Raw genomic sequence first — 12,247 nt, forward strand, 5'->3', positions numbered from 1 at the left:
TGACCATCAGAGTACGTCATTAGACTCCTGGCAGTGAAGACTACAAGACTGCCCGGATCAGAATCTTTGATACAAAGAACTCATTTTTGTTCCTTTTTCCCTTCTTCTTCTCCTTTCTCTCTAAGATTCTAATCTCCTTGCTTATCAGTTTGACGATCGCAGTCTGTCATTGGACTCCTGATAGTGAACTCTACAAGATTGCTTGATTAAAATCTCAGATAGAGTAAGTTCATTCTTGACTCATTTTCCCTTGAATTAGTTTTAATCTGGTTAGATTTGTCTTCAGTTTAAGCTTGCATGTGATGCTTTTATCTTCAGAATCCTAGTAGTATAGTTAGATTTTTTATTATGACTCTGTGGTGCAGGTTAGGCTACCCTTAAGCTTTTGGCAATTTGGAGCTCTTAGGGAACATCTGCTCAAGTTCAGGTAAGGAAAGCTAGTCTTATTCTTTTCAATTCTGGATGTGGGGGTGACATGGTCACCAATTCCAATTTTTGTTTGCAGGATTATCTCTTTTGAAGAGTAAAGTAATATAATGGCTGAAATGGTTGATTTTGAATATTTTATATTGATTTTAAGGTGAATAAGTTGTTAAAAGTGTTGAGTGTGAAGTCAGGACCAATTGGGTTGGGCAGACTAGACACCATGTTTTAGTGAATAGGCTTAATTATTGTGTCCCCTCTATAATCTTTATTTAAGAGATCTTTGTGCTTGTAATAAAATTGTAACCAACAGAATGAAAACCTAATTAGTTACCCGTGAACGTAGGTTGCAGATTGGCAACCGAACCACGTTAAATCATGTATTGTTTATTTTCTGCAGTTGATTCTGTTAGAATATATGGCCTTAAACTAGAGGGGGGTGAATTGTTTAAGAGAAGTTTTTGAATTTTTTTTAAAGTTTAACAAAATTCTTTGTATGAATCCAGAACAGAAATCAGGTTAGCCAAGAACAAGATCAATAAAACAGCAAAGCAGTAGAGAAACAAAATGTAAATGAGTTTAAGGGTAAGAGAAAGATACACCAACAGTTTATACTAGTTCACTCTTAAACCAAGAGCTACATCCAGTCCCCAGAAAACCACTGAGTAATCCACTAAGTAATCAAACCAGATTACAACACACAATCCATCAAAGCAGTGACCTTGAACCCTTCAAGAAACACACTCACTTTGGCAAATCACACACCAAGAGTATTGATCTTGACCACCTCAAGAGCACACAACACTCCTTGGCAACACAACACCAGAAATACAGAAGGTTGAGAAGAGATTACACTTGTTTACAAAACAATCTGAAATCAATACAAATGCAATAATATTTCACTCTCTTAGAAAACTCAAAGCTTTGATGTGAATGTTCAAATCTTGAATCAACTCTTTCACAACTGAAAAAATCAAATTTGTTTCTCTTTCGTATTTGAAAACATAAACAAACTATTTATATTTTCCAAAGATTGGTCAAAGCATTTAATGAATGGGCGTATTCAGTTGGAAATCATTTAAAGCACATCCAACCACCAAAACAGAATTTTGTTAGGATTTTCAAAGAAACAATCGGTTGAAACCACGAAACAACCAATTGTTTGGTTTGACAGGTTAACCAAACTCAAACAGTTTTCAATCTTTTCAAAAACTCCTAAGAGTAAAACAACCGGTTGATTCGACAAAACAACAGGTTGTTTTTCACTTAGTTTGAAAAACACTTTATTTCAAAAAAGGATTTAAAACACATTAGCTTTATATTCAACAAAGGAATGGATTACAAATAAAACTACCTACATCCCTCCCAAAACACAACAACAACACAGTCTTGCATCAAACACGAAGGATTTGGATTCTTCAAAGCACTTGATCACTCTTTATCAACAGATTCGTGATTGTGTGTGTTGCTTCTGCGTACGTTTTTCCCATAAGAAAGTGTTTGTGATTGAGAGTTGAAAGTTTTTGTGATTGAGAGTTGAAAGTTTTTGTGATTGAGAATTGAAAGTGTTTGAATGATAATATAAATGAGTTGAACTGTTTTTGAATATTTTGTTTAATTACTTAAATGAGATGTTTGATGAGAAGTGGTTGTTTGATTTTAGATGATGATTGATTTAAAGAGCGTATATTTGGAACTTAGTTATGCGTTTAAGTGAATTTTGAGATATATTTGGATTGTTTATAAAGTTTAAACTATTATGTGATTTAATGGTGCATTGATGGGTTAAATGATGTATGTAATGAGTGGAAAGTGTGATCAAGACATAGTATTTTTCAGGAAAGGAAATATCGTATTGAAATTGTTTTTAGGGTGTATTGATTTGTGAGTGTCCTGTGAATGAGATGATCCTGACTCTACTGATATAATGGAATCACATAGATGAAGTTATTCAGTTCGTGAGAGTCGAAGGAGGTTCATTTGGCTGAATCTGAGGTTTGAAAGAACTTATCAGAGCAGATCTAATGGATTTACCCTGAGATGATGAGATATTGAGATTGATTATGTGCATGACTGTGTGGATTCACAGTGAGTAGTATGGCAAGTGCAGGTCTATGAATGCTAATTTCAATACACGAGTCTTCACGAAGTAGAGTCAAGTGTCTATGTATTTTGAGTTGGTAGAAGTCTGGCATGTGAAAGATGATTTATGAATTTGATAGACACTTGAGAGTTTGTGAAATTGTATGAGAATTGATGACTTTATGTTGATATTTCAAGTTATATTTATATTAGAAGTTTTAAAAATAGCTAGTTTACCATTTCCTTTGTTTTGTGGTTGTTTTCTTTAATCTGTGATGATCGTGTAATTACACACACGGGAGCAGTGAATGGTGTAACTTTCACAAAATCATGTTTGTCCATAGAGAAACCTAAAAGTATTTTTCCTTTATCTGCATAAGATTTTTTCTTGCTCAAAGATGTCTTCAATCATCACAGTTCTCAAAATTTGACTCATAGTTGTTGATAACTGAAGTGATAAAAAAATACACTAAGTTTTGTTTGACTAACTTTCTCCTATTGCATACCAATGAATGCTTCGATGTCTTTATCTTCCATCTCAAATAGACGATCTGGGTCAACCCCATGATCTCATAGTATTTCACAATATTTATGTTGAAAGGTTATATTCAAATTGCCTAAGAGATGTTGATGTGACCAAACTCAATAATCCACGACTTTGTTGTTTTCCAACAGGAACAAAGACTTCTCATACCAGCCTATTCGCAAGCATATCTCAAATAATGCTCATGTTATTCGATCCAAGCTTATACCAATATAGGCAAAATTGTAACACCCCATAATTTACATATAACTATTACAATAAAAGTTCTACCAGTTTCTATACAAACTTGGAGTTTTTCAAAACATTCCTAATACATGATTAGGATTTATAGAAATACAAATATTTACATATCCACAGCTCAAAATAAAACTCTGTAACCTCTAAGGCTCTCCTGCACCTATATGGTCATCTGCTCGTGTACATAGTACAGTCATCGCAGTTCAAACACAGCAAGAAAAGCAAGGGTAAGCTACTGAAAATAGAATTTTATAATATACACACTTAAATCCAAAGAGAAAACCAAGTTACATGATCAATTTCACAAATTACACAATCTTCTTCAAATCCCAACATTAAAACAATCACATAGATCTCACATGGATCTACACATCCAGAATATTCAACAAACAACGTCTTCCGGAAGACCCGTATTAAGTAAGTCCTACCAGAGACTAACACCTGATCCAAAGATTACCAGCGAATCCAACAGAAAGGATCAGGGTAAGTTCAATACAACCCAAGTCATGCATCTCATATGTCACGGTGTGCATGAACTCCCCCATCAGCTTCTCACCACCTGATATCTTAGTCTATGTGACTTAGATCATCAGTGAAGCTCGGAGATCTCTGTTACCACATAGGCATCAATACTTAATACACAACAAACATCAGTCCATACATTATCCCAAATGTATGAATTCAATTTCATACCATTTCGACATACAATATTATTTCAAAAGTTATCCACAATATTCAAAAGTTTATTTGACATAAAAAAAATACACTTTAATACTAAATCATCAAAACCCAATATTTCCACAAATTTAAATAATATATAAACAAACACACAATATATAAACAAATAACACCCATGTAAGAGAAATTCAATATTGGGACCACGTCCCTTCCGCATTCAGATCTTCTATCCTAGGGTGCTATTAAAAATTAAATTTAACTTCCCTTACCTCAATTGCTTGCTTTCCAAGCAACTTTTAGAATTTTATTCCCCACCGTTTGGATAAGCTTCAAGATTTACGGGCCTAATGCAAATTATCCAAACAGAACAAAATTTCAGTATATAATAGAATAAGTTGAGAGGATTAAACTTCTCAACTGACCCCACCAAAATTGATGACTAAATCCTAAGGAAAAACAGAGAACACAGGATATTTAGAGTAAAAATGAACTTACTCTGTTTGAAAATCTGATCGGGTAGAAATGTTCCTTAATTCCTCTGCTACAGCGTGGTATGATCAGATTCTAAAATAGATGAAGATTGGGAGAGAAATTAAGAGAGAGGGAGAGAAGAGAATTGGAGAGAGAGAGAGAAAGTGGTTTGGAAGAATGAAGAAGAAAGTGATAGTGGGCACACTGTTTCTACTTTTTATAAAAAAAGTGTCGTTACAAAAATCAAATACCAAAGAAATGGAATTCATAGAACCTTGAAATATGTATAACTAAATCAAAATGGATTCTTCTCATATTTATTGGAAGAGCCTATTTTACTTTCTAATGCTCATGATGTGGGTGTCAACATCACTAGCTCATTTATTTCTTCATCTCGAACGATAATATTCTTATATTCAGAAAAACGTGTAACACCAATTACTAGAGACATCTGCTTAGAATTAAGAGTAGAATCTACCATCATCTCAGTCCACCCAATACCACAAGCTAAATGATTCGTCCTCACCTTTATGAAAAGATAAGCATAACTCACCCAAGCAAAAACTTCCTTAACAATCGTTACCGTACCCAATGCTATCTTTTCACCACTTTTGTCAAATTGAGATCTCTTAGCTCACACAATTATATGCACAATCTCAAGCATATAATTCTTTTCCATAGGTAGAATATGTGTAGTCTTCTTTAATTCATCCATTATTACTCACATTGACTCATGTTTCTTCATTGGATGTAATAAGTAGGTGATAAAACTCATGAAAATATTATTTCACTCTCATTTTAGGAATGTCAAACTGTTAACATACTTCCTAATCGTTATATGTTGAACTTTTAATTTTGATAAATAAATGAGTAGCTACATACTTATTTGTATTTTTCTTACCATGTAACTAAATAAATGAAATCTTAACTTTTTTTAATCATGCCTAGATGCAGCTGAAGTTGCTTTCATGAGTCATAAATAACATATCTGCTTCATTTTATCATCCAGTGGTGTACATATTTTGTTTCTATTACCATTCAATTCCCATATATGTTCTTATACACAAACTCATAACAGAAATAGGACATTTTGACCTTAAAAAATAATATCTATCTTACAAGAGATTATTTGGTTCTTAGCAGAGCATACTGTTTTTTTTTAAGTACTGATTGCTTAATTTCATTTTTAACTATATTTTAAATAATAATTTATATATTTTATTTATTTATTTATTTTAAAAACATTAAAAATTATAACACAATGTAGCTACGTAACTCCTGAAGATATATATGTAATAAAAACAATGGACAATCAACATAAGAATAAAACACGAATATTATTTTAATTCAACAAAAAATGTGCTACAAAATTACTTTTCGACCAATAGTTATATATTCATCAATTTAAATATATTAAATTATATTATATTAAAAGCATTTTCAGTGTATTATTTTATATATAAATATGTTATTATTTCTTGTAATGATTACTTTTTATTTAAACATGATAAATATTGATTAAACAGAAAATCAAAGCAGAAATTGTGACCAAGAACAAGTCTGTGAAACGACCTGCTACCCAGTTCTTTATTAGGGAACATTTTCTATACAAATTTGACATAATAATTGCTCACAAAAACCTAACAATGGTATGCCATCATACCTTGTATATAATAACTGCTAAAATACATAACTGAAAATAAAAATAAAAAAATTACTATAAAACTAACAAGATTAGCCTTTCAGGTTTATATTTAATTTTATTTGAAAAAATTAAAAAAAAATCAAATTTATGGAAGAAAAATAAGTATTATTAAGTTAAAAGAAAAAAAAATTATTTCAAAGTATGAAAATTAGAAACTAACATATTAACTAAATTATATATTATTTTATAAACTAAAAATTATTATTATCTAAAGTAGTTTATATTATTAATAAAAAGTTATAAATTTTTAAATTAATAATTTAGTTATTTAATTTTTTATAAATTTAATAAAAAATTATTAAATATTAATAATTTTTTAGTTTATAAAATAATATCAAATTTAGTCATAGTAATTTATTATTATTTTAAAAAATTATTAGTTTTATTTAATAATTTTTTAGTTGTGAACAAATGTTTAGATTTATAAGAATAATTTATTTTTTAAAATAAATTTTTTATACAAATTTCAACTATTATAAAAAAAATAACAACCTTTTAATCTAACAAATTACTAAAATCTGGAAAACCAGTCTTCCCCAGACATACTTTGAATTCGACAATTGAATTAATAAAAAGTACAGACAACTGTATTGACCTCTTTCCTGCTTCAATATTTCTTATTTAATATATTATATCCTTAAATGGTAATATTTTAGAAGGTAAAATATTGTTTTATCCTTCTAATTTTCAAAGTTTGGTAGTTCCTATAAGTTATTTATTATTAGTTTCTCTAATTTTAAAATGCAAGACTTTTAGTCTTTGAAATTATTCATACAAAACTTTATAAACGAAAGAAAAGTAATTTAAATAACATTTGACGGACTAAAAGTAATATATTTCTAAACTATAAAAAAAATAAAAAAATTAAAACGACTAAGACAAAAAAAATTTGCAAAAAAAAAACATAAAATTGGTTCATTACCCCAACTAGTATATTTCAAAATTATAAACACTCATTTTATCTTATTTTAGAATGAAAAGAATACTATTGGAGAAGTCATTTGCCTGATATTATTTTAGAATGAAAATTCGAGGTCTTCAAATAGATCTTGTAAAAAGGTTATTCATTTCATGCTATCGAATCGAATTGATTTTTATATAATTATTAAATTAGCTTTTAAAATGTTAATAAATATTAATTTAAAATTTATTTATCAATAATAGAAATTAATTTAATATTAATAATTTTTTGTTTTTAAAATAGTATTTAATATAATTAATATAACAATTAATTAGTTTTGTTTTTAAAATTAATTTTTTCTTAGTGATTTTTTAATATGATAACATTTTGAGAAGATGATCAATACAAGAAAATCATGAAATAGAAACTAGTTTTAGAAATAAAAAATAATTAGTTGTTATAATGATTAAATTAAAAATTATTTTAAAGACTAAAAATATTTTTGTTTTCTAAATTAATTTCTATTATTATTAAATGGTTTATAAATTGGTATCTAATTAACAACCAAAGTTTTTGCTACCAAATTTAGAATCTAAATAATTTGTAGTTAAAACCTTGTAACTAATTAGATACCAATTTAGAAACTATTTAACAATAATAAAAATTAATTTAAAACATATTTTTTTTAATTTATAAAATAATGTCTAATATAGTGATTATTATTTTTTATTTCTAAAATTAGTTTTTATTTTATGATGTTCGGATGATGATTTTTGGTAATGAAAAAGTTAAATTTTTACTGTGTAAGCTATGATAGTTGCAGAAAACATGTGGTAGGAAAACCTTCTTTACCTACGAATTGGAATAGAATAATGTTTTGTGTTAAATTAAGGTAAATAGTTCCGAAAAGGTGAAAGTTAAATGATTAATTTTTGGTGCAATGTGTAGTATTTCTTCACCAACCAGCAACCACCTGAAGTTTTGTGTTGGTTACACCACCCAAGAAATCCTCACAAAGAACCCTCACTTCGCTTCTTAGACTTAACAAATTATATGGTTGACCAATTTCACTGTCCCTGTCTATATAATAACCTTAGCATCATCACATAATCAGTATAATTTTGTGAGTGTTTAATTAGCAGAATGGCCTCAGAAAATGGAGAAAAAGTTGAGGTTGGTTTGAGTGCAGTTGCAGAGGCAAAGGCAAAGAAGAAGGATTGGGTTGTTTTGTCCCTCAGAGTGGTTGCATTTTTGGCCACTGCTTCTGCAACACTTGTCATGGCTCTCAACAAACAGACCAAAAGCTTCGTAGTTGCCACCGTTGGTACCACCCCAATAAGAGCATCTCTTGCTGCAAAGTTTAACCAAACTCCAGCTTTTGTGTAAGTCTGCAATCACTTAAACCTATCATTCTATTCTCAATTAGCTTTGAAACTCTCTGTGTAAATGTTTTTTACTATATTCAAAGATTCCTAATGGACTAGAAGATAAAAATATTCTGTAGTATAAATAAATACAAATTTCACGTTCTAAGAAAGTTTTATAGGATTTAACTAAACTTGGTTAAGTTTATTTTTTAATATGATATCACAACCATTTAGAATATATATATCACAGTTATAGTTTGTCGATCTTATCATTTTACGAATTGTTTTTATAAGATTGAGTTAGACTTAAAATACGTAATTTGACCTAAATTTTTATTACAGTTTATTTTCATGTTGCATATTTGTTGTGATGATGAGATGATTGGTGGTGATGCAGGTTCTTTGTTGTAGCCAATGCAAATGCCAGTCTGCATAACTTGGTGATGATAGCAATGGAGGTCTTGGGACCCCAATATGATTATAAAGGACTCAGGCTTGTGCTCATTGCAATATTAGACATGGTACTGTGTAAACCTGTTCTTTATTATATTATTATTGAAAATGTTTGTTGTTTGAAAGTAGTGAATGAAAAATGATGTGTTATAATTTTGGTGAAGATGGCAATGGCTGTGGCCTCAGCTGGAGATGGTGCAGCAGCATTCATGTCTGAATTGGGAAAAAATGGGAATTCACATGCAAGATGGGACAAGATATGTGACAAATTTGAAAGCTATTGCAACAGAAGTGCTGCTGCTCTTGCTGTCTCTTTCCTTGGCTTCATTCTCCTCCTCATTATTTCAGTCATGTCCATCATCAAATTGCTCAAGCCTAATCGCATTAACCATGCCTCTCCATAACATCACACATCATCGTATACAACAAATAAACATGTTGCTTGCTTCTGTAACTTTTTTCTATATCATATGTTGGCTTCCCTGCTTTAAATAGTTTCTATCAGTTTTCTTTTTAGTCCTTCTATTTATGACATTGTTTTTCTTTATATTTTTAATTTTTTTTTATAAAAACTTTTATGTTAGACATTACTATACAACTTGACATTTTGGTGATAGTAACAACAATCATCTACCATCACATGAAAAAAGTATTATTATTAAAAAAAAATACAAAAATATGGGGGACTAGACCAAAACTCATATGTTAACAAAAATGATACATAGATAGACTATACCTATTCATAAATAATTCTAAGAACAAACTAGATGGAAGGCCTATTATACCAATGTCTCTATGAATAAATGTTAAATTAGTCAACTTATCAGCACATGCATTCCCTTCACAAAAAATATGAGTAACCCTAAACCTGATTTCTCACAATACTTAAGACAAGTATTTCATCGATTTCGAAGCATTCACAGAACATTAGTCCTACCAATAAACGCATTCCTAGCAGTAAACGCAGCACAAACCAAGGCAAAATCACATTCAAGTCAGACATTAATAAGTTTCATCTTTTGAGTTTCCTCCATAGTATGTATAACTCCATAAAACTCAGCAACCATAGCAGTTTGAACTTCAAGAAACGCAGAGAAAGCACCAATAAACTCCTTCACACTCCCATGGAAAATACATCCACAAGTAGCAAGACTATGATACCCCTAGCTGCCTCATCAGTGTTAATTTTAACTCAGCCTGATGGATTTTAACCCATCTAACAGGAAGAGGACGAAGAACTTTACCACTACGAGTATTAATATCGAAAAACTTAATCACGTTGAAATCCAAAATATCATTCTTCATTGAAGCTTTAGACGAAATTTCCCACTAGACAAGTTAAATCTTTAATTACAGAAATAACCTTAGAAACCTCAATCTTAACCTGAAATCTAGCATAATTCATCAAACGTCATATAATTCAAATAGAAAAAGTTATCACAACAAGTTTAATCAATTTAACCAAAGGACTACCATCACTCTTAATAAAAGAAAGAAGATCATCCTTATTAGATAAATGAAAAGTAAAAATTTGTTGAACTCAACTCCAAATATGCAAAGCATTAGAATATTCAAAAACTATGTTGAATATTCCTAACTTTGTTTTCAATACTTATTTATTCATTCTAAAAAGTGTTGTGAACATTTTGAGCTTTCTTTTGAGTAATATTAAAGATATGATAAGTGAGAGAGTTATCAATTTATTACGTACACTACAATAAAATCATGAAATAAAAACCAATTTTAGAGACCAAAAACAATTAGTTGCTATAATGACTAAATTAAAAACCATTTTAGAAACGAAAAAACTTTTGGTTTCTAAATTAATTTCTATTATTGTTAAATGGTATCTAAATTGGTATCTAATTAGCTTCCAAGGTTTTTGCTACCAAATTTAGAATCTAAATAATTGGTAGTTAAAATCTTAGTAGCTAATTAGATACCAATTTAGAAACTATTTAACAATAATAGAAACTAATTTAGAAACCAAAATTTTTTTTAGTATCTAAAATTGTCTATAACAACTAATTTAGTCACTATAACAACTAATTATTTTTTGTTTCTAAAATTGATTTCTATTTCATGATTTTTTTTTAGTGATATAAGTAAATTTTTATATCACTAAATTCCAAAAATCCATCATTTACTATCATTTTTTTTATTTTTTAGTATATTTAGGTATTTTTTTTAGATATTTTGATGTTTTAGTTCTCATACTTACACTTATCAGAAAATTCTAAAAATTTTCATCATTTTTTTAGTATAAATTAGAGATTTATCAAACCACTATAATTACATTGCATTACATTCGTATACATTACTCACAAATTTGTTATGTGTGTTCTAACATGAAATCTTATTATTTCAGTACTTATTCTTAGATATAACATGTTGAGTGGGGGGAGAAGTGCAAGTGCAAATGGAAAGAAACTCACTTGGATGCACCTTAAGATAACCATATATAACACTTTATAATGACGTAAACCTTTTCAATATATTTATAGAACTTTTTGTACACTTTAATATTTAAGTTATGATACGAGGTGGTGATATTACTTGCATTATTGATCTGGAAATTTTGATATGTTCTAGGAATTTGATATTTTATGCAATATTAGAGAGATTATATAATAAAAAATATTTCTTTAAAAAAATACACTTATAACGACGGTTCCCACTGAAATCGACTTTAAAAGCCTTCATAGGCAGTTATAACGACGGTTCCAGACTAAAATCGTCATTATAAGTGTATTTTTTATTTTTTAATTTATTTACTTTTTTTTACTTGCACGTTTATGTGGGTTTATAATGACGGTTCTAGAACCGTCGTTATAAACCGATGATTTATAATGACACACGCAATAACAACGGTTTGGGAACCGTCTTTATATATCATTTTTAACCGTCATTAATGAGTTATTCTATACTAGTGATATCAAGTTGTGAAAAGCTAATGTGGGAGTTCATGCACACTGTGACGTATGAGATACACGTCTTGGGTTGTATTGAACTTACTTCGGTCCTTTTTGTTGGATTCGCTGATAATATTTGGATCAGGTGTTAGTCTCTGGTAGAACTTACTTAATACGGGTCTTCCAAAAGACGTCAAATATTATTTTGTTTGTTGAATATCCTAAATGTGTAGATCCATGTGAGATTTATATGATTTTTTATGTTGGGATTTGAAGAAGATTGAATAATTGAGAAATTGATTCATGTAATTTGGTTTTTTCTTTTGATTTAATTGTGTATATTATAAATTTTATTTTCACTAGCTTACCCTTACTTTTCTTATTGTGTTGTGAACTACAATGACAGTACTATATGTACACAAGCAAATGATCATATAGGTGTTGGAGGTCCCGGAAAGCTTTAGGATTTCTTTT

The 12,247-nt window shown here is 29.4% G+C and overlaps 1 protein-coding gene across 1 annotated transcript; it reads left to right on the plus strand.

Moving 5' to 3' along the window:
• The first annotated feature begins 8,020 nt into the window (after positions 1 to 8,020).
• LOC137821198 (CASP-like protein 1B1) lies at positions 8,021 to 9,377 on the plus strand. The gene is made up of 3 exons (XM_068625673.1): positions 8,021 to 8,423; positions 8,806 to 8,929; positions 9,026 to 9,377. Exons 1-3 carry the CDS (start codon positions 8,185 to 8,187, stop codon positions 9,263 to 9,265), a joined length of 603 nt encoding a protein of 200 aa, XP_068481774.1. The 5' UTR covers positions 8,021 to 8,184; the 3' UTR covers positions 9,266 to 9,377.
• Positions 9,378 to 12,247: the final 2,870 nt, after the last annotated feature.

This window comes from Phaseolus vulgaris, chromosome 9 (genome assembly GCF_000499845.2).
Source record: "Phaseolus vulgaris cultivar G19833 chromosome 9, P. vulgaris v2.0, whole genome shotgun sequence".
In the NCBI taxonomy this organism is placed as follows: Eukaryota; Viridiplantae; Streptophyta; class Magnoliopsida; order Fabales; family Fabaceae; genus Phaseolus; species Phaseolus vulgaris.

What these genes read in the sequence shown, in the direction of transcription:
- LOC137821198 (XM_068625673.1), top strand. Translation starts at nt 8,185, where the DNA reads ATGGCCTCAGAAAATGGAGAAAAAGTTGAGGTTGGTTTGAGTGCAGTT. An exon ending in AACCAAACTCCAGCTTTTGT is followed by an intron (nt 8,424 to 8,805) that starts GTAAGTCTGCAA and finishes GTGGTGATGCAG; the next exon opens with GTTCTTTGTTGTAGCCAATG. An exon ending in TCATTGCAATATTAGACATG is followed by an intron (nt 8,930 to 9,025) that starts GTACTGTGTAAA and finishes ATTTTGGTGAAG; the next exon opens with ATGGCAATGGCTGTGGCCTC.